The 24,364-nt window shown below is 37.7% G+C and overlaps 1 protein-coding gene and 1 long non-coding RNA gene across 2 annotated transcripts in view; both read left to right on the forward strand.

The window, feature by feature from the left end:
* Positions 1–1,031: 1,031 nt before the first annotated feature.
* Positions 1,032–3,730, forward strand: myca (MYC proto-oncogene, bHLH transcription factor a). Its single transcript, XM_051882401.1, has 3 exons — positions 1,032–1,334; positions 1,684–2,309; positions 2,723–3,730. The coding sequence occupies exons 2-3, from the start codon at positions 1,691–1,693 to the stop codon at positions 3,316–3,318; spliced, it is 1,215 nt and encodes a 404-aa protein (XP_051738361.1). The 5' UTR covers positions 1,032–1,334; positions 1,684–1,690; the 3' UTR covers positions 3,319–3,730.
* A 3,972-nt stretch (positions 3,731–7,702) lies between these two features.
* Positions 7,703–24,364, forward strand: part of LOC127506193 (uncharacterized) — a 30,575-nt gene continuing 13,913 nt past the window's right edge. The window contains exon 1 of the long non-coding RNA XR_007927933.1: positions 7,703–8,005. This is a non-coding gene — a long non-coding RNA (uncharacterized LOC127506193). The remainder of the gene's footprint in view (positions 8,006–24,364) is intronic.

A 24,364-nucleotide genomic window follows, 5' to 3' on the forward strand; every position in this document is an offset into this window, starting at 1 on the left:
GTTTCACTTGTGTTAGAAGTTGATGACATTCACAGTCATGACATTTTTTCCTATTCCCATATGACAAAAAAAAAGCACTATTAAAAAAATTCCTACTTTATCATTTATGTAGGCTATACAATGCAATTTCACCATGCATATGTATGTCTTCAGTTGTTTCATTTATTCAAAACAAATTTTCATACACTAACTTGCTGTTTTTAGTGCAATGGTTCTGAACTTTTTGTCTCCAAGACCACATATTGACAAAGTCAATACTGGATTTTATTATATCATTATAATTTAACCTACTAATTTAAGGCATCTTGCAACATCCCTGTACATTCACTGAGGACCCCGGGCCCCTGGTTCAGAACCACTGCTCTAGATGACTTTGTGCATTTTTCACCTGCTAATTGTATTAAAGTGTTCATTGAAAATGGTTACATTTCTTTATTATGTTGCAGCAACATAAACTATAATGCATATGCATATTAGAAACACATATTACGAAAGAAAATAACGAAGAAATAAATAAAAGAAAAAAGAAGAAAAAAAACAGGAGTATAATAAGATTTAGCCAATAAATTCACATCAAGACCAAGTGTTCTGTGCTTTGCTTTCTACATACTGATTAACAGAATGCTTTATTTCTATTTAAAATAACATAAAATAATGGGTTTTCTTTCAACCCATTTAGCCCCTCTGTGTGGTATTCAAACATAATAAGACATAAATCTATAAGAAAGATCTGATTTTCTGGTATCCTTGTCTACTAAAGTAAAAAAAATTCAAGTGAGCTCAAGCGAGCTGTCACTGCTTGACTATAAACGCTCCGCACTTCAATGACGTCAAGACCCTATACACCAGCTTCTAAGATGTTTGTCCTTCCGCAAAAAAATAGTCCCACATTTATCGAATTCAGAGATAAATGCAACATGTCGGCTAAGCCAATAAAGGCTAACTACGGTTTGAAATATATTTTATATTTGATGTGTGAGCCTAACGAGGCGATTTAATCAGCAAACAACCGTGTTTTCGTTTGGCGGGAAATTTTACTAGCGCACTCATACGTCAGTGGGCGCTGCTTCAGCTCGCGGGAGCTACAGAATTTATTCATCCTCCCTCTGTCATACAGGCGATCAGTCTGTCCAGCATTAGAGAGGTACACAAGCGCGCAGCGTATATTACATTCTCCATCATTTTCCATTTGACTGCAACTCTGATTCCACATATGCTGCAAGAGACCGGAGTAAACTGTTGGATTTTACTTTTTGCTCCTTATTTTTTGTTGTCTTTTCATTGCATTGCGTCTCGAAAGAAGCCATTCTGAAACTGCATTTGTTAAATACACGGTAAGGATCCGGTATATGATGTTGCATGCATCTTTTAGACTTTAACGACAGCGTGTGTTTGTGATCATATGTCTGCAAATATCTTTTCTGTTGTGCAATTATCTTTTCTTTTGTAAGTTCGCATGTTGCACGCTCAAAGAAAACACTAGAAGCAGGGATGCTTTTAAATGTTTTGGTAGTAACCCCGCTTTGGGATACATTCGCTCTTTTTTTACACATGCTGTCATTTAGGTGCATTATTTAGCTCATTTTCCCACCCCGTGCATGTTATGCGTAGTCTAAATATGTGCACTTTAGGTAAACGTTGCATATGCACTATTATAATTTCAATTTGTATTTTTTCCACAAGTGTCAAAATGCCGGTGAGTGCGAGTTTGGCGTATAAAAACTACGATTACGACTACGACTCCATCCAGCCATATTTCTACTTCGACAACGACGATGAGGATTTCTATCACCATCAGCAAGGACAGACTCAACCTCCAGCTCCGAGCGAAGACATTTGGAAGAAATTTGAACTGCTACCCACACCGCCCCTCTCGCCCAGCCGGAGACAGTCGCTCTCCACCGCCGAACAGCTGGAGATGGTCAGCGAGTTCCTGGGTGACGACGTGGTCAACCAGAGCTTCATCTGCGATGCGGACTACTCCCAGTCCTTCATCAAGTCCATCATCATCCAGGACTGCATGTGGAGCGGCTTTTCCGCCGCTGCCAAGTTGGAGAAAGTGGTTTCTGAGAGACTGGCATCCCTGCATGCTGCGAGGAAGGAACTGATATCTGACAGCAGCTCAAATCGACTCAATGCAAGTTATTTGCAGGATCTGAGCACCTCTGCATCAGAATGCATCGATCCCTCTGTGGTCTTCCCTTATCCTCTCACCGAGTCCGGCAAAGCCAGCAAGGTTGCACCATCGCAGCCCATGCTGGTCCTGGACACTCCACCTAACAGCTCCAGCAGCAGTGGCAGCGATTCAGGTATGTTATGCATTATGTTATTTAGACCTAATTTATGACATGCATAATCTTGATCCAGCTGGTTACAGTATGCGCAAGTGCTTTCATTTTTGAAGTGACCTTGTCACCAGTGAGGTGGTGTGCCGGTCACAGGACTTTATCCTCGTACCCTTGATATAAGTGGTAGTTGCATAAGATCTCTCCACCTCCCCCCTGCTCAACCCGAGTCAGATCTGTAGGAAAGGCTGCAATGTTCAAATATCAGCTGACGACGAAAGTGGGAGGGGACTGGAATGCAGAGCTTCCCCCCCAGCCCCACCCTTTGTGGAAAGCCACTTGCCAAATTCCATTATATTCCCACTATGCTGTAGTATAGGGATTTAAATGAACTGATGTTTAAGGTTAATAATTCCTTTGTTTTTCTTCAATTGCAGAAGATGATGAAGAAGAGGAGGAGGAGGAGGAAGAAGAGGAAGAGGAGGAGGAGGAAGAAGAAGAGGAAGAAATTGATGTGGTGACAGTGGAGAAGCGACAGAAAAGAAGCGAGACGGAGGTGTCGGATTCGAGGCACCCCAGTCCCCTGGTGTTGAAGCGCTGTCATGTCTCCACCCACCAGCACAACTACGCCGCCCACCCGTCCACGCGGCATGACCAGCCGGCTGTCAAGAGGCTACGATTGGAAGCCAGCAGCAACAACAACAGCAGCAGCAGCAACAGGCATGGGAAGCAACGCAAGTGCGCGAGTCCCCGGACGTCGGATTCTGAGGACAATGACAAACGCAGGACTCACAATGTGCTGGAGCGCCAGCGCAGAAACGAACTCAAACTCAGCTTTTTTGCACTACGGGATGAGATTCCTGAGGTTGCAAATAATGAGAAAGCCGCTAAAGTGGTTATCCTAAAGAAGGCGACAGAGTGCATCCACAGCATGCACTTGGATGAGCAGAGGCTGCTGTCCATCAAAGAACAGCTGAGGCGAAAGAGCGAACAGTTAAAACATAGGCTGCAGCAGCTGCGGAGTTCACATTAATGAATCTGTGTCACAAGAGTCAAAGCGAAAAGACTTTTTAAGAGCCCCTCCCCCACTGCTTTTTTATGCAAGTTAAAGACTGTTTCTGTGTATAGTTGTGATGTTGCATGTCCAATGCATTCTTTTACTTTTGGATATTGTCAATTCTTTCCTTGTTTGAAACTGCCGCAGTTTAAAATTTAAGATGGTTAAAATAATTTGTATTTAAGTCATTTATTTTTATTAAGAAAATACGAAAAAATAGGGCGGCTCGACCCTAAAATAAAATTCTTTTGTATGTTTTTGTATATAATGAATTATTTCTATTTTTCGACTTGTATCAGTTAGATGTTCTCATAAACCATATTCTGTTTCACTATATGGTTTTTCCATGTTTTCACTCAATCATAAATGAATTTCTTTCTGAACTTGACTCTTTTGGTCTCTTTGCACTGATTTCCTCACTTTTGAAAGTGGTTTGGGGAGAATTCAGAGAAATTTGATCTTTGATTGTTAGATCACCAAGTATGATACTGTAACTTTGTTTTACATCACAAATTGTTAATCATTTCAGGGATTTTCCAAGTTATAAAATGCAGTTTAGTTTTCACCTGTCTAAAATTAAGTGTTATTGCACTTTCTAGGCATGAAATCAGCACAGAAAAGCTTAGACAAAACAAAAATATTCAATTGCATCTCCACCCATTTAGATAAGAGTTGAGTTCTTTCATATTTGGCATTGAATTAAGCAACAGTGCCCAGAAAATGAAAGACAATGCAAAGTTATTGTGAGGGCAGCTGCCTGGAAACCAAGCGAAAGGGAATTTTGACAGCAAGAGAACCTACTTTCAGATGATTCACCACAGCTGACACATTAAGATTTTAGAGGTGATTAGTCACATGCCATGGTCCTCAGTCTAGTCTAGAAGCAGGGCTCATGTGGCTCATAGAGCATCTGTCATGGATGTAGCAAAGCTCTGCTAATGCAGTCTGAGCTGTTTACCAAGCTGCAAACCACTCAGAAATCAGTGCAGCAACACTGCAGGTATAATTGTGGACAGTGTGTGAATTAAGCTTTTAGATTTTTAAATGAGTTTCAAAAGGACATTTTAAAGGTCACGATATGTTGACGTTTAATATTTGTAATATTTAACCTTAATATTTTTGCCCACAATAACATTTTTGTAATATATAAATTAATAAAGTGTTAAATAATGACAATGTTTATGTTAACGCTCTGTACGATTCTGCTCAACAATCAGCTGTTGCTAAGGTTAGGCTACCTCAAGCAAAAGCGATATCTGTCAGGACCACTATCATCAAAGATGATTGACATTTAGCATACAGTTTGGATTGGCGGTATGGTTCTGTTCTGGGTAAGAACTCCCTGCCTATTCATGTAGCCTAGCATGGATAAGAGTAGGGAAAGCAGTGATAACCCCCCTTGGGGAAAACAAAACAGAACCAACAAAAGGTATGCAGATATCATAAATGTTCTTAATGACAATAATTTAATGTAACAACATAATTCAAGAAAATTTTGTCTGATTCGAAAAGGTATATCAGAGGACAAGTCCTAACTGGACGAGAGGAGGAGCTGGGGATGGAGGAGGGTGAGCAGTGCAATAAAGAGGCTGATAATACTGAATGGACCTAGGTATGCTGTGATAGGCGTCATATTACTATAGGTAGACGTGGATCAACTAAGAGTCAGCTAGATGATGTGACGTGACCTGCCAGAGTAACTAACTCTACGCTTAATTTTTGTTCGTAAACGTCTGTTTTACGTCACGTGACTGGCACGGAGGCAAAACTTGCATATAGCTGCAGCACATGCTTGTCAATTTTCCATCTGTTTAAGCCAATATTTAGATCACCACTCAAAAGAAAAAGAAAAACATATGTGAACAAACTGCAAGTTTTGGGCACTTGTGATTCATATGCAGCCCCTGCTGCAGTATTTCAATCAATAAAAGCAGAGGGACATTCTATAAAGCTTAACGTAAAAAAAACAACTTCCATAGGCATTAAATGAAAACACTCTGCTCCGTGCCAGTGCTAAAAGAGCTATATTAAAGGTGCAGTGTGTAAATTTTAGTGGCATCTAGCGGTGAGGTTGCGAATTGCAATATAGAGAAGCTACGGTGGCCAACACAGGACAAATATGTCATCTAAGACAGCAGAGAGTGGCTAGTCAAGCAAACGTGCTCTGTAGAGCAGTTTGTCCATTTAGGGCTACTGTAGTACTATTGTACTACCCTTACATGTTAAGTCACCAGTTAACTGTGCTGGCGCAAAATGGTGACTTAACATGTAAGCGGACCCGCGGTGTATGTAGATAGAAATGGCTCATTCTAAGGTAATAAAAACATAATGGTTCATTATGTAAGATCTTTATACACCACTGAAAACATAGTTATGTATATTATATTGAATTTCTGTCAATAAATCGTCCTAAAATTTACACATTGCACCTTTAAAAGATCAATTTCAGTAAACACCTTACTGACACTGCAAACTTTATACATGTGAGCAAATGAGCCAAGAATATGAATGCAACATGCTAAATTGGTTGTTGTGTTTTTAAATTGGCCCTGTCCCAAATGATACCCTAAACTCACAGTCTTCCTACCAGTAACAAACGCAACACAGCTTTGACTGTCTGGAAAAAAAGTCAGCTGCGGAGCTCGCTTCAGTGCGGGCTCAGGCAAAAGTGTGCATTGAGGGCGCATATCGACCGCAAAGGGGGCGTTCTGGTCTCATCTGCTTGCCTGTACATAGTAGCCTATGCACCATCAAGGTGTATAGACCTTAAGTAGCCCCGCCCCTTTTCAGCGCTGCGCTCATTGTGTTCTGTCTTCGGTTTATATTTCCACAACAACATTAAGGTAAGATCTTACGGATTTATGAATGAACCACTCGTTTTAAAAACTTATCGGTCTACTTACATTTGTTATGACATCTGCTTCAAATACTATTACAATGCTTATGATAGTTAACTCTACAGTAAGTAAATCCACTTCACCAGCTACATAGAAATATACATAGCTAGGAACCACAAAAACCGAAGTTCATACACAATATTCTAAAGATGGCAGCGCGCTTGTTTCTCTGCCGTATAAGGTCTATAATGAATTTATTTTACTTCGTTCAACCCTGGTAAAAACCCTGGTTTGACCTCCAGGTGGGCGTTCCTAAGGGTGTGACGTCGTGCGAAAACTATGAATAGCTTTTCGTAAAACTCAATTTTCCTCATAATCTCTAACCGTTTCTCCTCCATATTTCTTTAAAATATAGCATTGTCTGTAGAATTCAAATATATCCAAATGTTTTGTGGTCTGCGCCGACTCGCACATATGATCCGCTCTGTGCTCTCGTGTCTCTGGACCAGAGCAGACTGTGCTCGCACTGCAGCGGTTCACGTGACACTAATGCTGCATTCACAAGGGGAGTCGGCATTAATGTTTCTCATTTGAATGGGTGATGTCATGCGTTGCCGAACTGAATTGTGGGTTCTGTCGTGTCGCTTCACTCGTGTTGCTCGCTGCAGAAGTTGAAGATTTCTAAACTTTTCAAGTGCCAACGCAGCATCAGCCAATCAGATCGCTTTATGCAAATTCCCTAGCACAGCCAATTGCTGTGCATAGCCAATTGCATTCATGCAACACCGGAAAGTAATGTGATTTGCTGTTATCACTATAATGGTCGCATCAGCAAAAGATTCAGACACGCCCTCCATCAAGCGTTGAAGCCGACGCCAGGTGTGAATGCAGCGTAACGTGAAAACGGAATTCATTTGCAATAATGGAAAGCATATTTACGCTGTCTGAATCATTCCCTATCCTCTATATAGTGCACTATGTGCCATTCACCATATAGAAACTAGTAAATGTGTAAACAAATGACCAATTTCAGCTGCAACTCTAGCATCAGTTTAATGTAGGAGGGGGTGGAACTTCAGATTCTAGAGAGCATTTGATTGGACTGAAGATTTGATGAGAAGCTGAAGTCCGCAGTGATGTCATGAAAATCCGTGATCCATTTTAGCGGAAGTGAGAGACTGTAAGTTTTGAATGCTTATATCTCCTAAATGCAAATTTTGTCATTATTTTTGAACACGCCAGCTTATTCATAACTTTAAGGCTAACATTCATACTAAAAGCTAAAAAACTTAAATTTTGATTTCAGGGGGACTTTAAAGGAGTTTCAAAAGGATTTATCCAAAATCATATTAAGGTGGCACCCTATTTGGAAACATTTAATGTGTAGACATTAGATGTCTATACTATAAAGTGTTTTTCATAGCAAATTCCTGTCCTATGTTGAAATAAAAGCCTATAATTATTAAGCATTATATATATGATGATGATATGATTAGCCAGACAATTCCAAGGAGCATGCTTGTCACAGCAATTCTTTGCACGCTTTCTCCGTTGTCAAAATGATTAGTGCAGAGCTCTAATTAAATACAATAATTGCCTTTTGCACGAATCTATGTCCTGCCGATTAAACAAAGCTGTGATTTTTCCCGACGCCTCTGTATTAGGGTAATGTGACGTCATGGACCGTATGTGACTGTACGCAGCGCGTGCTGCGGAGCGCGTGCTCTGAGCACATGGAAAAAGGCTCGAGACAAAGTGCCCAAAGAATAACTCAGCATCTGAAATGGAATATCAGTAACAACTTAATCAATTCTGGAGCAAAAAGGGTAGGTGTTGCATTATTTTCCATTGCACTGCGATATCATTTTTTTTAGAAGGACACACGTGTTCATCTTATTATTGATGCATAAAATTGATTCTTTTGACAATAGGGTATATGCATGGCATTAGAAATATTAGATATATTCTGACTTAACGGTTTTATAATACCTATTCATATCATGCAACTAGGATTACATCGTTTATGAGCTAATTAGTCTAATGTATGTCAGTCTCCTTGTATAGAAATAAAGAGCAATTTATATTCCCACCTGCCAAATGTAAAAGAAAGGCTATTATTCTTGTACCAAAATGTTTTTTTTTTTTTTTTTTTTTCTCCAGTTCAGTGTTCATATTCTTTTACATTTTAAGTGATCCTATTCCCTGGGTTTATCTGAGATTTTATTTGATTTATCAATTTGATCATGAGATAAATTTATAATCCATTATATGTCATCTTGTTTGTATTATAGATAGCTAAAACTTAAAAGATATTAGAGTACTTTTGACTGCCACAATTCACACATGCACCCATTGTCTAATACGATGAATAAATCTGACCATTTGTTCTTAAGAAAACATCTGCAATTTGTTTGATCGAATTCCCTTTGTCTATATCTCATTTGATGAAGAGGATGTGTGCAGACACACATTGCACCGCTACGCCTTCATTGTTTTATATAAAAGAATTCCCCCTGCATTAAAATATTCTTTCTATAGCATCTCCATAGGCTTTGCTGATTAACCTATTTTTATCATCCTAACATAAACCTTATTTTACCATATAAAATATTCTGAGAAAGCATTCTGCATTGATAAACAGATTTCAGGTTTCATAAAAGGTTTTGATTTGGTTTCACCAAATCATGTTTCATCTCCAGCACAGGGCATAATAGTTTTGTAGACCATATAGAATGCATTTATCGTTTACATTTGAGTTTTAGCATGCACAGTCTGTGCAGTTGAGGTGCTTCAAATCTTTGCATAGACCAGAATAGTCTATCTTTTTCGGTATCTGTATTGTCAGCTGACACATGTAGACATTGCAGAGTTGACTAACAGGTGCATTGTTAAGGTGTGGAACAAAGGTTGGCACAGATTTGTATGAACAGCTTAGACTAGTTCTGTACATTTTAGTCTGCAATATTAAACACCCAGCGAGTACATAAAAACAGTTGCATGCTAAGAGGAACACCGTGTCTAATACCGTTTGGCTCCTTTATATAAGTATTCTATTACAGCAAAAGTTAGCAGTTGCTTGTAAGCAGAAAAGAAATGGGTTCCCCTGGCCCATCCCTCTCCAGGCTCACATGGTTCCCCTTGGCAATGGCACACGTCTGACTGAGGGAGGTAGACCACACACTAACACAGTCAAGGTCTGTCCCGGCCTCAGGGTTAGTCTGAGACAGAGGAATATCACACTGGAGTGAAGACCACATTTAACAGTGTCAATTGTTTTTGTCTAGGAATATAAATGTAAATATAGGGAGCCTCAGATAGGATTGAAATAATAAGCTATTGATCGCGACCCACACATGCAACCAATAAGTGCTAATAGACATTATAAGCAGATAATGCACTCTGTCCTCTTGACAGACACTTTTTTATCAAACAAGACAAGAGGGTATTCAAATAACAATGTACTCTTAATGTGCAGCAGGTCACTTGAAGGGTTAGTTCACCCAAAAATGAAAATAATGTAATTTATTACACACCCTCATGTCGTTCTACACCCGTAACCTGACATGAGGGTGAGCAATAAATGACATAATTTTCATTTTTGGGTGAACTAACCCTTCAAGTGACCTGCTGCACATTAAGAGCACATTGTTATTTGAATACCTTCTTGTCTTGTTTAAGCATGCAGATTAAATAACAAAGAGTGGTGTGTACACTATTACTATTGCCCTAGCTTTGAACATCCCCTAACTTGAAGTATTAAACTTTGGTGCATTGTGCTATGTGCATGAATGATGACGTGAATCCTGCAGCTTGTTGAGGAAAGGTGTACTATTACTATTCTATTTGACCAGACTTATGGTTTTCATTCAGTGGACCATAAAATGGGTGAAAGGCTTGAGGCACAGATGCATTTCAGGTAAAATCAAAGAATGAACTAGTGTGGCGTTATTCCGAACAAAATCAGGCCTAAACAAAGTTTGTTTGGAGTTCGAAACAGCTTGCAGAAGCGAACTTTCTGCAAAAGTAAAGTACTTTTGGTCTGTGGCAATTACGCAATAGGTAGGTATGCTCTGGGGCTCCGCCTTTCTTTGATGTGAAAATCTCACAACACCCTAGCATTGTGGCCACTTAGTTTACATGGGGAACTGGTCACATTTAACTTTGTATTGCACCCTTTTTAAAAACCTTCATCTGATCTTTATTAGTGCATCTGTTTTAGGGAACAAAGTCTATTAAACGTATAACTTTTGCTATGTGACTTCTGAAAGCGGACCACAAGAACTTTGTTGAACTGCAGTGTAGATAAATTGGATCCATCAGCTGTGTTATAGGCTGTGAGAGAGGGTGGAACAGGCTCCTTTGGCAACACAGAGGCTGGCCTGTTTTCGTTCTTTGGATTATTTTCCATGTGTTATGTAATCCCTCCCCCCAGTTTGGAATGGATGTCTCCACTGCGGCAAGTTCTGAGCACACTGCAGGACTATGTCTTTGTCTTAGCTGTCTCTTTCTTTAACCTCTTCCCCCCTAACTATGGCCCCTGTAAACAATGACATCACTTCCTGCTGACATCACTGTTCTCTCTGTCTATAATCATATTACCACACACTCTATCTGCTGTTTGTTATCATCCGCTCACTAAGTCTCATGCTTACCAACATTGCATTCATTTGATAAAAAACAGAGTAAAACAGTAATATTTTGAAATATTATTTAAATTTAAAATACCTGTTTTATATCTGAATATATTTTAAAATATAATATATTCCTGTGATGGCAAAGCTGAATTTTCAGCAACCATTACTTCAGTCTACAAATCATTCTAATATGCTGATTTGGTGCTCAAGAAACAATTCCTATTATTAAGATTTTTCAGAATTCTTTAAATAGAAAGTTTAAAAGAACAGCATTTATCTTTACCGTCACATTCAATCAGTTAAATGTGTCCTTGCTGCAAAGAGTATATATATCAGAGTAAATACACAAATATTAACACCCACCCCCCACCCCACACGCACAGGTTTGTTTTGCTATCAAAGTGAGGACATTCCATAGGCGTAATGGTTTTTATACAAACTGTACATTCTATCCCCCTACACTACCCCTACTCCTAAACCTACCCATCACAGAAAACATTCTGCATTTTTACATTTTTAATAAAACATTGTTTAGTATGTTTTTAAAGCTATTTTAAATATGAGGACTCCTATGAAATGTCCTCATATTTCATGTTTACGTCGTAATACCAGTGTAATACCCATGTCATTATACAAATTTGTATCCTCATAAATCACAAAAACGCGCACACACACACACACGTGCATGTGTGTGTGCGTGTGTGTGTGTAATATTTGTGTTTACTCTAAAATGGCTTAAAAGCCTAAAAGTTATTGTCATTAAACAACCCATTTAGACTCAAGATGTGTGATATAAAACTTTTAATTTATTTTAATTATTTTAATTATTAGCTATTTTCAAGCTTTTTTCATACAGTTTTTCATTAAATTAACCTAAAGGATTTTGCGTTTCATTTATTTTCACCAATATAGAAATATACAGGTGCTGGTCATATAATTAGAATATCATCAGTTGATTTATTTCACTAATTCCATTCAAAAAGTGAAACTTGTATATTATATTCATTCATTACACAGAGACTGATATATTTCAAATGTTTATTTCTTTTAATTTTGATGATTATAACTGACAACTAAGGAAAATCCCAAATTCAGTATCTCAGAAAATTAGAATATTGTGAAAAGGTTCAATATTAAAGACACCTGGTGCCACACTCTAATCAGCTAATTAACTCAAAACACCTGCAAAGGCCTTTAAATGGTCTCTCAGTCTAGTTCTGTAGGCTACACAATCATGGGGCAGACTGCTGACTTGACAGTTGTCCAAAAGACGACCATTGACACCTTGCACAAGGAGGGCAAGACACAAAAGGTCATTGCAAAAGAGGCTGGCTGTTCACAGAGCTCTGTGTCCAAGCACATTAATAGAGAGGCGAAGGGAAGGAAAAGATGTGGTAGAAAAAAGTGTATAAGCAATAGGGATAACCGCACCCTGGAGAGGATTGTGAAACAAAACCCATTGAAAAATGTGGGGGAGATTCACAAAGAGTGGACTGCAGCTGGAGTCAGTGCTTCAAGAACCACTACGCACAGACGTATACAAAACATGGGTTTCAGCTGTCATTGCTGCATTCCTTGTATCAAGCCACTCTTGAACAACAGACAGCATCAGAAGCGTCTCGCCTGGGCTAAAGACAAAAAGGACTGGACTGCTGCTGAGTGGTCCAAAGCTATGTTCTCTGATGAAAGTAAATTTTGCATTTCCTTTGGAAATCAGGGTCCCAGAGTCTGGAGGAAGAGAGGAGAGGCACACAATCCACGTTGCTTGAGGTCCAGTGTAAAGTTTCCATAGTCAGTGATGGTTTGGGGTGCCATGTCATCTGCTGGTGTTGGTCCACTGTGTTTTCTGAGGTCCAAGGTCAACGCAGCCGTATACCAGGAAGTTTTAGAGCACTCCATGCTTCCTGCTGCTGACCAACTTTATGGGGATGCAGATTTCATTTTCCAACAGGACTTGGCACCTGCACACAGTGCCAAAGCTACCAATACCTGGTTTAAGGACCATGGTATTCCTGTTCTGTTCTTTTCCTTAGTTGTCAGTTATAATCATCAAAATTAAAAGAAATAAACATTTGAAATATATCAGTCTGTGTGTAATGAATGAATATAATATACAAGTTTCACTTTTTGAATGGAATTAGTGAAATAAATCAACTTTTTGATGATATTCTAATTATATGACCAGCACCTGTATAGTAATATCAAACTTTACCTAGATATGTTTTAACCCCTTTAACAAGCACCCTCCTTTTTGAAAATGCACTATCCAAACTTAAATTCTTTTGCACCATCATTCAAAAATGTTCCTGTGTAGTATTTTTTTAATGTATTAAAATGTAAATTTTTGAATGATGGTGCAACTTTTTCAGCTTAAAGGGTTAGTTCACCTAAAACTGAAAATTCTGTCATTATTTACTCACCATCATGTCATTCCAAACCCATAAGACTTTGGTTCATCTTCAAAACACAAATGAAGATATTTTAATGAATTCTGAGAGATTTCTGTCCCTCCATTGACAGTCCACGCAACTACCATTTCAAAAAGTTTATAAAAAGATTGTAAAACTAATCCATATGAATTGAGCGATTTAGTCTAAATCTTTTAAAGAGACACGATCACTTTATGTGATGAACAGATTGAACATATAAACATTCATCAACGCACACATCAGATATGGTAAACGGAAGATCAAGCATGCTTGTTTGATGTGTGAGAACCAATGAGTTTTTTATTCTCTTGTGTTACGCAGAGATTTTGAGTTTCCGCAAGAACCAATGAGGTTTGTTTTCATGCGTCAAGCAAGTACAGTTGAGCTTCTGATTATGTTCGCTGATCAATGTTAAAATGTGAATAGAAGCCTAAATTCAGTCTGTTCATCATATAAAGCGATTCAGTCTCTTCAGAAAATTTGGACTAAACTGCTCGATTCATATGGATTTGTTTTCCAATCTCTTTATGAACTTTTTGAAGTGACAAAGTAGTATTTGCATAGCTGTCTATGGAGGGACAGAGAGCTCTCAGATTTCATTTAAAATATCTTCATTTGTGTTTTCGAAGATAAACAAAAGTCTTAAGGGTTTGGAACGACATGAGGATGAGTAATTAATGACACATTTTTGGATGAAGTAACCCTTTAAATGCAGTTTTTGTTACTGAAGTTAATCACAGTGACAATGCTAAAGCACGAGACCCAAGTTGAAGGAATGACTGCGAAACTACAGTTACAAATTTCTTTAGGAAAACTTAATGTGAATTAAAATAAATACACTATTCATGATTGCATAATTTATATCACCAGCATATCATTTTTAATATATCATGATGCAAGCATGCTCTCCTTCTCTTTCTTTTATTTTAATGGCTCTCTCAATTTTCTCACTCTTTCCATCAGACAGCAGTGACGGTGGTGGCGGAGTCTGTGTTTTGCCTGGCCCTGCTGACCCCGTGCTGTCAACCTGCCAAACAGCTTTCTGCTTTTTCTCGGTCATGTTAGCTATGTGAGAGCTGGCGTTCACAGAGTGCATTCTAGGTATAAAAACAGCACTGGAAAACTAAACGGTCCAGATTTACACACTTAAAGAGATATGTTTGGACCACCAAAGTTCAGGACTCCCGCTGTAAGCCTGCTCATTTACAGTCTGGGAGCGCAAGGCACCTCTGTGAATATTTAAGCAGACCTCCCCAAGACAAACACGCAGACGCATACACGCGCGAAAGCACACGCCTGTATTCTCGAACAGATGTTGAGGAAACAGTCTGTGATGTCAGACTCTACTCCAAAAACAAGCTTGTTTTCAGAATTATAGACTGAATATGGTTATATACTCAGGGCTGAACACTAAGGATTTTTTCTACTGGCCCAGTCAGGCCAGTTGTTCACATTTTTACTTGCCCTGCCAAAATTTTCACTGGCTGCGCCCTAAAAAAAAAAAAAAAAAAAAAAAATGCTATTGTTGTTTTTGACCCATTGAACCATGTATTTTAATAAATAAGTGTACGACACCAAAATTTTTGATACCAGTGAAATTTCACAATTCTTGATTCCAAAAACTACTAGCCTAAATAATATAAAGTTTAAACATTATTAAAAAAGTAAACAGTAATAAATTAAGAACAAATAAACTAATTACAAGTAATAGCACAAATGAAAACAATAGACAAAGATACAATAAATATATATATAAAATAAACAATGCTTTAAGTTTTTCAAGTAGATAGTATTCAGGTACAGAAATTGAACAATCAAATATTAAATAACACTGCATAATTTTGGCAGGGCAAGTAAAAAAAAAAAAAAAAAAAAAAAAAAAATATATATATATATATATATAAATTAAATTAAATACAGATTAGTCCTTATTAATGTTACAAAAGTTATTTAGTCAAGAGCAGTGAGTGATTTTCTATTTTTCTTTCCTTAGATTAGCATTAAGGAAGCAGACAGCAACAGGTATATTAGGCTGCTGTCACTTTAAGAGCTAATACACGGGTCCAATATGCTAGCACAAACTGTTTATGTTCATTTAAGACATAACTGACTGTGTTTTCAAGGATACTTGCTAAGACAGGCATTTTGACAGTTGTCCGTTCAAGTGCGAGATGCGAAAGAGAAGTAAATTCGGTATTTGCATGCGGCTTTCTGGGCATCCATTTTGTCGAGCCCTGCCCTGATACTGTCTACTGTGTTCTGTGATGTGTCAGTACTCTGCAGTAGAGACTATTTATGTCTGTCTCGGGCTTAAATGAAAGGGTATTTGTATATGCAATAGTAGGTACCTCAGTGTAAGGGATGACTGTTGAATGTAAGCTGCTAAAGACTTAGTATAGACTAGTGCTTGTGACAGTATGTAAGCAGCTCAAACACATACACACGCAACAATCCAAGCAGTATGAAAATATCTAAGAACTATTTGTGCTTGAACTTATGTAAATTTGATTTACCTTCAGCCCATTAAATTAAAACACATTGAGGACAATATCAAAGAAGATTTTCTACTGCTATATTCACTTACAGTATGTGAAACCAGGTCAGGAAATAACCAGCCTAGTGATTGGACAAATCATTTCTGATTGCATATGAATTCTTGTAAACAAAAGCTTCTTTTTAAATATATTGACACTATACCAGTTATTCTCAATATGATAAACAGCAACTGGTGTTTGAGGAATAGGCAGGCGTCTGATGCCGTAGTGTACCTGACCTGGGATGACCTGACCATGAGCGCTGTGGGATTAGTTTACAGTCACCTTTTATTTATATATAGCGCTTTTTACAATGTAGACAGCTAAGAGAGTTGAGCTTAAGCACACACGTTCTGACTGTTTTAACATTGCAAGCATAAGCAGCGTGTATTTACAGCTAAAGAAATGTAAAATATCTTTTATGAATCTTTTATATCATAAAGATATTTGTATAATTACACTGTTACAATTTTATAGATAAATTGTAGATCTCTTAACCATACCCCCAAACCCAAACAAAACCATTTTATAGAGAATATAAAATAAATATATAAAAACGTAATAGACAGAAATGTGTAGGAAAATGGCACTTTTAGTAACAATAAAGCATTAAAAATATGTTGAGTTATTAATTATTAATGGGTAATGGAGTCCGGGAACAGAGGGAACTGTGACAGATGAGAGCCAATGAGCATTTGATCACTGCCGTAAATTGTGTTGTAAAGCTTTAAGCTTCTTGTGGCAGCAATTTTTGAATTTGTAACAAGTGCAGGATTTGACGTTTGCAGTCACTGCTGAGAATGGAGATGAAGATCGCTGAATAAAGTTTTAAATCTGGCTCTGTTCCTTGCAAACAAATGGATTCTAAAGATGTGGATTATAGCACACAAATAAAATTGATTACTTTTGTGAATTTATGTTGCCTTTTTGGCGTATTTTATGGTTCTATTGTCAGTCACAGCATAGGACTATACTAAGAAAATGCCTTAATATTTAAAAAACTAAGAAATATATTGTAATTGTCACCATTATGTTCTGTTTAGTTCTGTTCATTAACTTTTAGTCTGTTTTCATTCAGCACATTGTGTTTCTTTGTCTTTGTTTTCCCCCACTGATCAGTCACCATGGACACTAACACTAATCATCACAGCTGTTTGTCTTTTAGTTAATCATCACTGTGTATTTAAGTTTCTCCCTCAGTTCTGCCCAATGCTGGTTTTTGTCTGTGCATTAGCACAATGCCACGCATGTTAATCGTAAGATTATCTTTTATCATCTTCGTCTTCCTTGGACCTTCGCGTTACAGTAATACTGTTGGACTGTAAAAAAAAATTGAGGATTTAATATAATATATTTTTTATTTTATAGTACAACTACTGTAAAACTTAAAACTACTAAGATTACAATACAAATATTTGTCTTAATTTCTTAATTTTCAAACAAACCAACAAACCTTTAATTTAGCGTGGTAACTGTGTTCATTTACATGTGAGCAGCTCATGAACCAACGTTTCAGCGTCTCAATCTGAAACTTGCATTTCAGATTTACTCGCATTTCAGATTTACTGAATCGAATCTACTGGTTATGCGCTTGTCACTGTAGGTAGGGCTTACATCAAACCCAACAGGCATCATATTTTGTCAATAAATGGATGAGTAGTTCACTACGTAATATTATGATGCTTCATATAAGCCTATTTTACAAAAACAAAACAAACAAAAAAAAATGTTGATAAATGGACTTAGACTCTCAAATTACAATTTGAAACTATTTTTACGTTTTGTTGAATTGGTGGCAAATTCAACAATTAGTTGATCAATTTCTTTTAATATATTTTCATACGATTTGCTTACGCACCACTGAGGCTTATGTTTAAGGGTAGTTATGGGCTGATCTTCATACTTATTTTTTTGTTCAAATCATATGAATTCATCTGAAATAAACTTGTAAAATGGTGAAGTTTTCTCATGAGATCAGGTTGGGCTTATGGTGAATTTACAGTGTTTTCTTACAGGTTTACTACACTGTGAATGGCAAAATAAGGCTCAGCAAAACTCAAAAGGCTTAAAAAGACTATACTATGTGCACAGCGAGAAAGCTGTAAACTGTTAATATGCCTACAAAAATAAATACAATTTGCTTTGTGGTGTGAAAAACGTACTTTTCAAGTTTAGGAGCCAAATCGACATTTATTTGTTCACAAGAGCCACATTTTTAAAACACCCTCTGAATGTGGACTAAATTTCACATTAAATTTGATCCTAAAAATTGTGAGATAACATTGCCATAAGCAGACACCCGCCCTTTCTCACACCCTTTGACACAAAAAAATCAAGTTCTAACTCATCTCCCAATCTCCTCTCCATTCACTCACCTGCGTGTTAACAGAATTTAGCCTAAGGTTAGTTCTCATCGACCGGTCAGTTCCCATATGGGGTGTGTCATAGTGATGTAATTTGCAATGATAATGAAAGTTACAACTGGCAAGCCTCAGATGATGACAAAGAATAGTAATTGTGGGTAAAATGGGGCTCTGAACCACATCATTAAATAGGTGCATTAGAAAAAGACCTAATGAAAGAGAAGAAGAGAGCGATGCAGAGACATATTGGTTAGATGTTGAATGGTGTAAATTCATTGGCGATGAATAGTCTGTTCTATTCAGGTAGACTTCAGCACACACTGGCACACTGCTTACATGTTTAAGACTCAGAATGAGAGTGTGAGTCAAACCAGTTGAAAGTCAGCAGCTGCAGAGGTTGAAAAGAGATGGATTGAAAAAGCCATAGAATGATGATGGGCTGGTCTCACTGGCCCATTTTCCAGCTTCTGTTAATTTGTGAGTCATTGCTACTACAAACAGTATGTTTGTTTCCCTGCCAACACATTGCATGCCAGGACAACAGACACTGATGGACAAAGAACTACACACTGACATGCAATATTAAACTAAGGAGTTATTCAAATCCAAACTGTACGACTGATGTGCACTAAAGAGGAAGGGCTGTTTAACAGGACACTAGAGCATTTATTTATTTGGAAAGATTAGATAGTAAACAAGTGTTTTTTTAAGTATTATGTTTTTGCCTTTTCTGTGATAGGACAGTATAGACAGGAAGCAAAGTGTGGGAAAGAAAGGGGATGGGATCGGTAAAGGTCCGCGAGCCAGGACTCGAACTGGGGTCCCCTGAAGCTCTATATGTTGGCGTGCTACCCACAAGGCTATCGGCACTGCCAATAAGTGGGTTTTTAAAAGAATATTCTTTCATTGTTATGTAATACGGAACAGTAGCAGATGCTTTGTGTACTTTTCCCATGGCCTATAAACTTACTATTACTACTAATATTGCTCATGCATTTAATTGACATGAAGCATCAAACTCATGATAATTTAATTGGACATGAATGATTGTGCAGCTTAGGAAAGGTATTATATTTTCAAAGCAAATAGGTGATATCTAGAGAGACTAGAATATTGAGACTTGGAAGTGAACTTTTTTTAACTTGGGATAAGAAAAAAACCCACAAAATGTAATTTGAAGTTGTAATGTAATGGAAGTAGGGACAGATCTTTTCTTCCATATATTGTGATGTACATACAAGTAAAACAGATTATTGAAAAAAAGAAAAAAATGTGGGTGCAGACCTGCAACTTACTGGTTGTTGATTGGATGGAGGAAGATCTGAATGCTATCTTGCTGTTGAATGTAAGAAAGTGTAAGTTTACGAGGACAAAATTATTGGAGAAGTCTGGCATATATCACCAGAAAGAAGTCACCGAAAGATTAAGTTATGACATTTTAAAGGAGACCTGTTATGTTTTGTTTTATTTTACCTTTCCCTGTGTTCTTCCTTAGGGTACATTTACACGACAACGATATGTTTAAAACGGAGAAGTTTTTCCCTTTAGTTTTTTCCACGCACAGACTACACCATTGTCAAATGATCCCCATTCAGACAAATTTGTGAAAATGACTAAAAATGCTGTATTCTGCAGGCAGGCCATTAGATGGCGATGAAACACTATAGACTGAACGTGTAATGCGCATGTGCATGACGTCATTGTTTTCACAGTTTCGCGTTTTTGTTGTTTACATAGAGACCGTTTCCAAAAGTTTGCGTTTTCAGACCACCAAAATGCCGTTGTCGTGTAAATGAATGTAAAAAGTTTTCCGTTTTAAGTTGAAAATGGTGTCGTGTAAACAGACCCCTAGTCTTCGTCCGTTCTCGTCAGTGTTAATGTGTATTTCAGTTGCGTTATTCCTGTTTCTTGAGTATTTGTTATTAAAGCATGTCTCCTTGAAGTATTCCTCGTCATGAGAAATTCTGTTGACCACATTACATGACACAGAGTCAGTGCTGCCAATTTAGCGATTTTGTCGCTAGATTTAGCGACTTCCCAACCCCTTTTGAGAGTTTTTTCAAAAGCCTAGCAACAAATCTAGCAACTTCTTGGACAAACCTTATCTAGATTCCGTGACTCGTCCACTGATCTATATTTACTTAATATAGATTAGTGGACGAGTCAGTGTGACGTCATTCAGCGACATTTAGTGACCAGTTTTAGCTACTTTCAGCTAAAAGCAATTGGCAACACTGCACAGAGTCCCGACTGTGAACACAGGAAATCTCGCAAAATCTCTCGCAGTCAAACATGACTTTAAAGTAAACAAGCATGGCGGATGATGGGCAAGAAGAAATGGCGGGCAATAAAATTTGCAAGGAAAAAAAGAAAAAGGTTTGAACAAAGTCATGTTATACTTCTGTCTTCCGTCATATCACTTTCTAATTGTGTATTGTTTTGTTCCACGTGACAATCTACAGAGTGCGTGTGCATTTGTCCTCAGGGTTCCCCCCACACAACAGGATTTTTGATTTTAAATATTCAACATGTTGGATATTTACGATTTGAGATCAGTGCGGCCCCAATGTTCTTCTGAGCAGATTCGATCACTCTTAACACACACCACAGGAAAATCTGATAAGATAATCTGTAGAACCATCAAGATAATCAGGACTTTACCTAGGATTGTCAGAAGGAGAGAATTGTGCCCGATAATCTTGTAGTGTGTGGGTGCCTTTATTTGTAGTCCTGCCATTTTTTCTGTGCTGTAGCTTTGTAACCATGTAGCAAATTTGCATAATGCCCACCTGGTGGCTACTTTAGCTTGTCCTTAAACAAAGGTAGTTATAAGACCAGGAAGAATTTATCACTTTTTTCACTGTGAGGGCAAAACATCATTACTTGGACTTCCTAATCAGAGTAACTGAAGAATCAGTGATGAAAATCTCTGCAAGCTTTATTATTGATTATGCGTGACTGAATGTAAGCCATGTTAACCAACCTACTAATTGATGTCAAGATTTTGACCTAACACTATTCAGGTAGTTTTCCACAGTTAGACTTTTATAATCACCTTTATTAATTCCCTTAACTTGTTGAACATCATGGGAAATTAAACCAACAGCCCTAGGCACCATGTAGCTCATTGTGTTAATTAAGTGGCTCAATTTAATTTGTTTGTTTGGGTGTGAAGGAGAAATCTTTCACACTGGAGCAGATGCATACTCGCAGGAGCAGGACTTGCCTGCTTACCATAATGAACCAGACAGCAGCATGAATTCCTTTTTAACAGTGCTGTCTCAGTGTGCCAGAGAGGAATATGTCTTGACATGACATTGAAGGTGACAAAAAGATCTAGCAGCAGTACAATCAAATGTTTGTTTGATGTTTGTTCAGGGTTGTTATCTGATAACAGCTGTTTAGGACATTTGACTCTGAAACTTGATCTGGATGACAGTTACAAAACATGAATAAGGAAACGTCTGATTTTTTTCTTCTTCAATGACAGTCATAAGGATCTGTCTAAAAGGAAGTGGAGTTCATAAGATCATCAGATTTGCGAACCATTGACTTCTATGAGTGAGTTTGTTTTAATGAATTGAAAAAAACTCCTTGACTGAATAGGTCAAAGGTCAATAGGTCAAACTTGACCACAAGTTCATTTTAAAATTTTTGCTTTTGATATTGTCTCCGTTACTGTGTTGAAAGTGTTTTTTTTTTTTTTTTGTACAAATAACAGGATACTGCTTTTTAGAAACATTTAATTTATTTAATTTTCCCTGGTATGTCCGCGCCAATAGCCTTGTGGGCAGCATGCTGACACAGAGTGCAGGTGCTCTTCGGGCGTTCAGAATTCGAGTTCCGGCTCGTGGACCTTAATTGGACCATAATTTCACCAAGTGCAACATGTTCCTGGATCAACATCTTTGTTAATCCTCAAACAAAATTCCATTCAACCAATCAGATTCAAGGGACAGGTTTACAGTTTATATCAAGTTTAGACTTACAACCAGGTTTAGCTGCTTCTACATCAGTGTTATTCACCTATAATTTTCCTCAGATTTTATGGATAAGTTATGTGTATAGGGTTAGGTCTAAATTTTCAGACAGGAATGTTGTGATGTGAATGTCATGTCTTACTTAGCAAAATCACGATGACCTGAATGGCAGAGTGACTCTACCCACTTTATTTCCCCCCTCCATTAAAAAAAAAAAAAAAAAAAAAAAAAAAGCCTACCTGTGAATTGACTGCTATGAATTTTACTTATATTTAAATAACTTCTGACTGTTACATTAAAGCCAGTTGTGATGGTGTAAAGATGCTGATGCAGTTACTTTTGATGTTTAAAGCTGATAAACTACTTGTAGGATGTGACAATTCAGTTTTTCAAATCAGAAATATGAGCTGGTTCTGTGAGGTACGCAGATCCTGCCATCTGAGCACCAGCACTAATTTTGGTGTATCTCCAAAGCTGAAAGAATACCTTGGCTTTACTGAAACTTCAGTGTGATTATGCTCTAATCTCTCAGGGCCATATTGACTTCAGTGCTTTCTATCTTTCTGAGGCCGACATCTGAAGAGATACGTATTCTGATGTGCCCCGTCTGAGGGCTTATTTCAGTGCTCCCCTCTCCTCTCTGTTCCACAGAGGGATTTATTACCCCTTTCATTAGTCCCACTGAGGAAAACGACCACCATATGGAGGAAGTGACGGTCTTTGCTGAATCATAGTGTTGTCTTTCTCCTTCTAACTGTGCCTTATTCTCTCTGTCCCTTTGTCTCTGTATAGAAGAGCTGTCTGTCTTATCTCCACTCCTCTGAGAGAGGAATCTGGTTAATTCTTTTCACAGAAACTCTCTCTGTCCCCCAATATGAGAAAATAGAGAAAACCTGCTGGTATTGAGTTCACAGAGAGCAGACTGAATCCTTACATGACCGCCACATCTGCGCTCTCAATGTAAACAGATCAAGTGTTCGGCCTGTGCTGCCTATGGAATATTTATGACAGCAAGCTGCAGGATAATCTGATGATTCATTAATCAGTGTTGATGTGAAACATTCAATGAAATGTAAGCTGTTCTGTATACAGAATTTGTTTTGACTACTTGATGTCCTATAAGAACCTCGCAATGGCGAATATTTTTGTCTCTTATGACAGCTTGTCACTGGGGCAGTACACTTTAGGTACTAAGATACACCATCTAGGGGTTCTGGGCCTTTTGTCAGCACTTATCTGGAAAGCTTTCTTATATGACAAAGACAATAGAACTACTAAACAGGCTTCATGGCAAAATTATTTTTGTTAAAACAGTAAAACTATGATCTGTCCTTTGACTGACGAGTTTGACTCAAATCAAGCATAGCGTTAGTTCTGGCAGGTCACGTTGGTCAAGCTCGCATCTGCTGACTCTCAGCTGATCCACATCTACCTATAGGAATACGACACCTATCACAGCATTCCTATATATCAGCAGCTTTATCGTGTTGCTCAGGACAGGAGCTAATTACCCTCCTCCATTCCCAGGTCCTCCTCTCGTCCAGTCAGGACTTGACCTTCTAATATTAGACTTATTTTTCTTGAATTATGTTGTTTGTTACATTAAAATATTATCATTAAGAACATCACTGATATCTGCATGCTTTATGTTGGTTCTTAGCCAGAACAGAACTATTCCGCCAATCCAAACTGTATGCTAATTGCTAATCATCTTTGACGATAGTAGTCCTTACAGAACTATTATAGCTAAAGAATAAAAGAATTAAAGAAAATTAAGTGTGAAAACATCTAAAATCTAACCAAATTCAACCAAAAATCACTTTTTCTCAGTTCCAGGGTTGCTGCTTTTACACAGAATATCAATGAATATCTAAGAAGCTGCTTGTTCTATTTCTTATGGCTCAGTGAAATGTTTTGGAGACTGAACATGGTTTCACAGATGTCTTTGCTTTTTGGGTTTCAAGCTTTGGCTTTAGGCTTTCTTATCTAGTACTTATGTTCTCTTTAAATAATGATTTAACTGACATTGAGCTTTTTTACTTTATTTTTACATTTGAACTTGAACATATTACTCATTTACACAATGATTTTGCATTATGTAAAGAAAAACAATCAAATCACAAAAGCAGACAATTAAATACTCTAAATTAGAAAGAGTGATACATAGCATATACTGTAGTACAGGTAGTACATACATATCTGGTTTTGTTTCTTAGCCAGTATGTGATATATTTTTGGGTATACA

The sequence above is a fragment of the Ctenopharyngodon idella genome, chromosome 23 (genome assembly GCF_019924925.1).
Source record: "Ctenopharyngodon idella isolate HZGC_01 chromosome 23, HZGC01, whole genome shotgun sequence".
In the NCBI taxonomy this organism is placed as follows: domain Eukaryota; kingdom Metazoa; phylum Chordata; class Actinopteri; order Cypriniformes; family Xenocyprididae; genus Ctenopharyngodon; species Ctenopharyngodon idella.

Coding starts and splice junctions, on each gene's coding strand:
- myca (XM_051882401.1), top strand. CDS start 1,691: ATGCCGGTGAGTGCGAGTTTGGCGTATAAAAACTACGATTACGACTAC. Junction 2,310..2,722: donor CAGCAGTGGCAGCGATTCAG/GTATGTTATGCA, acceptor CTTCAATTGCAG/AAGATGATGAAGAAGAGGAG.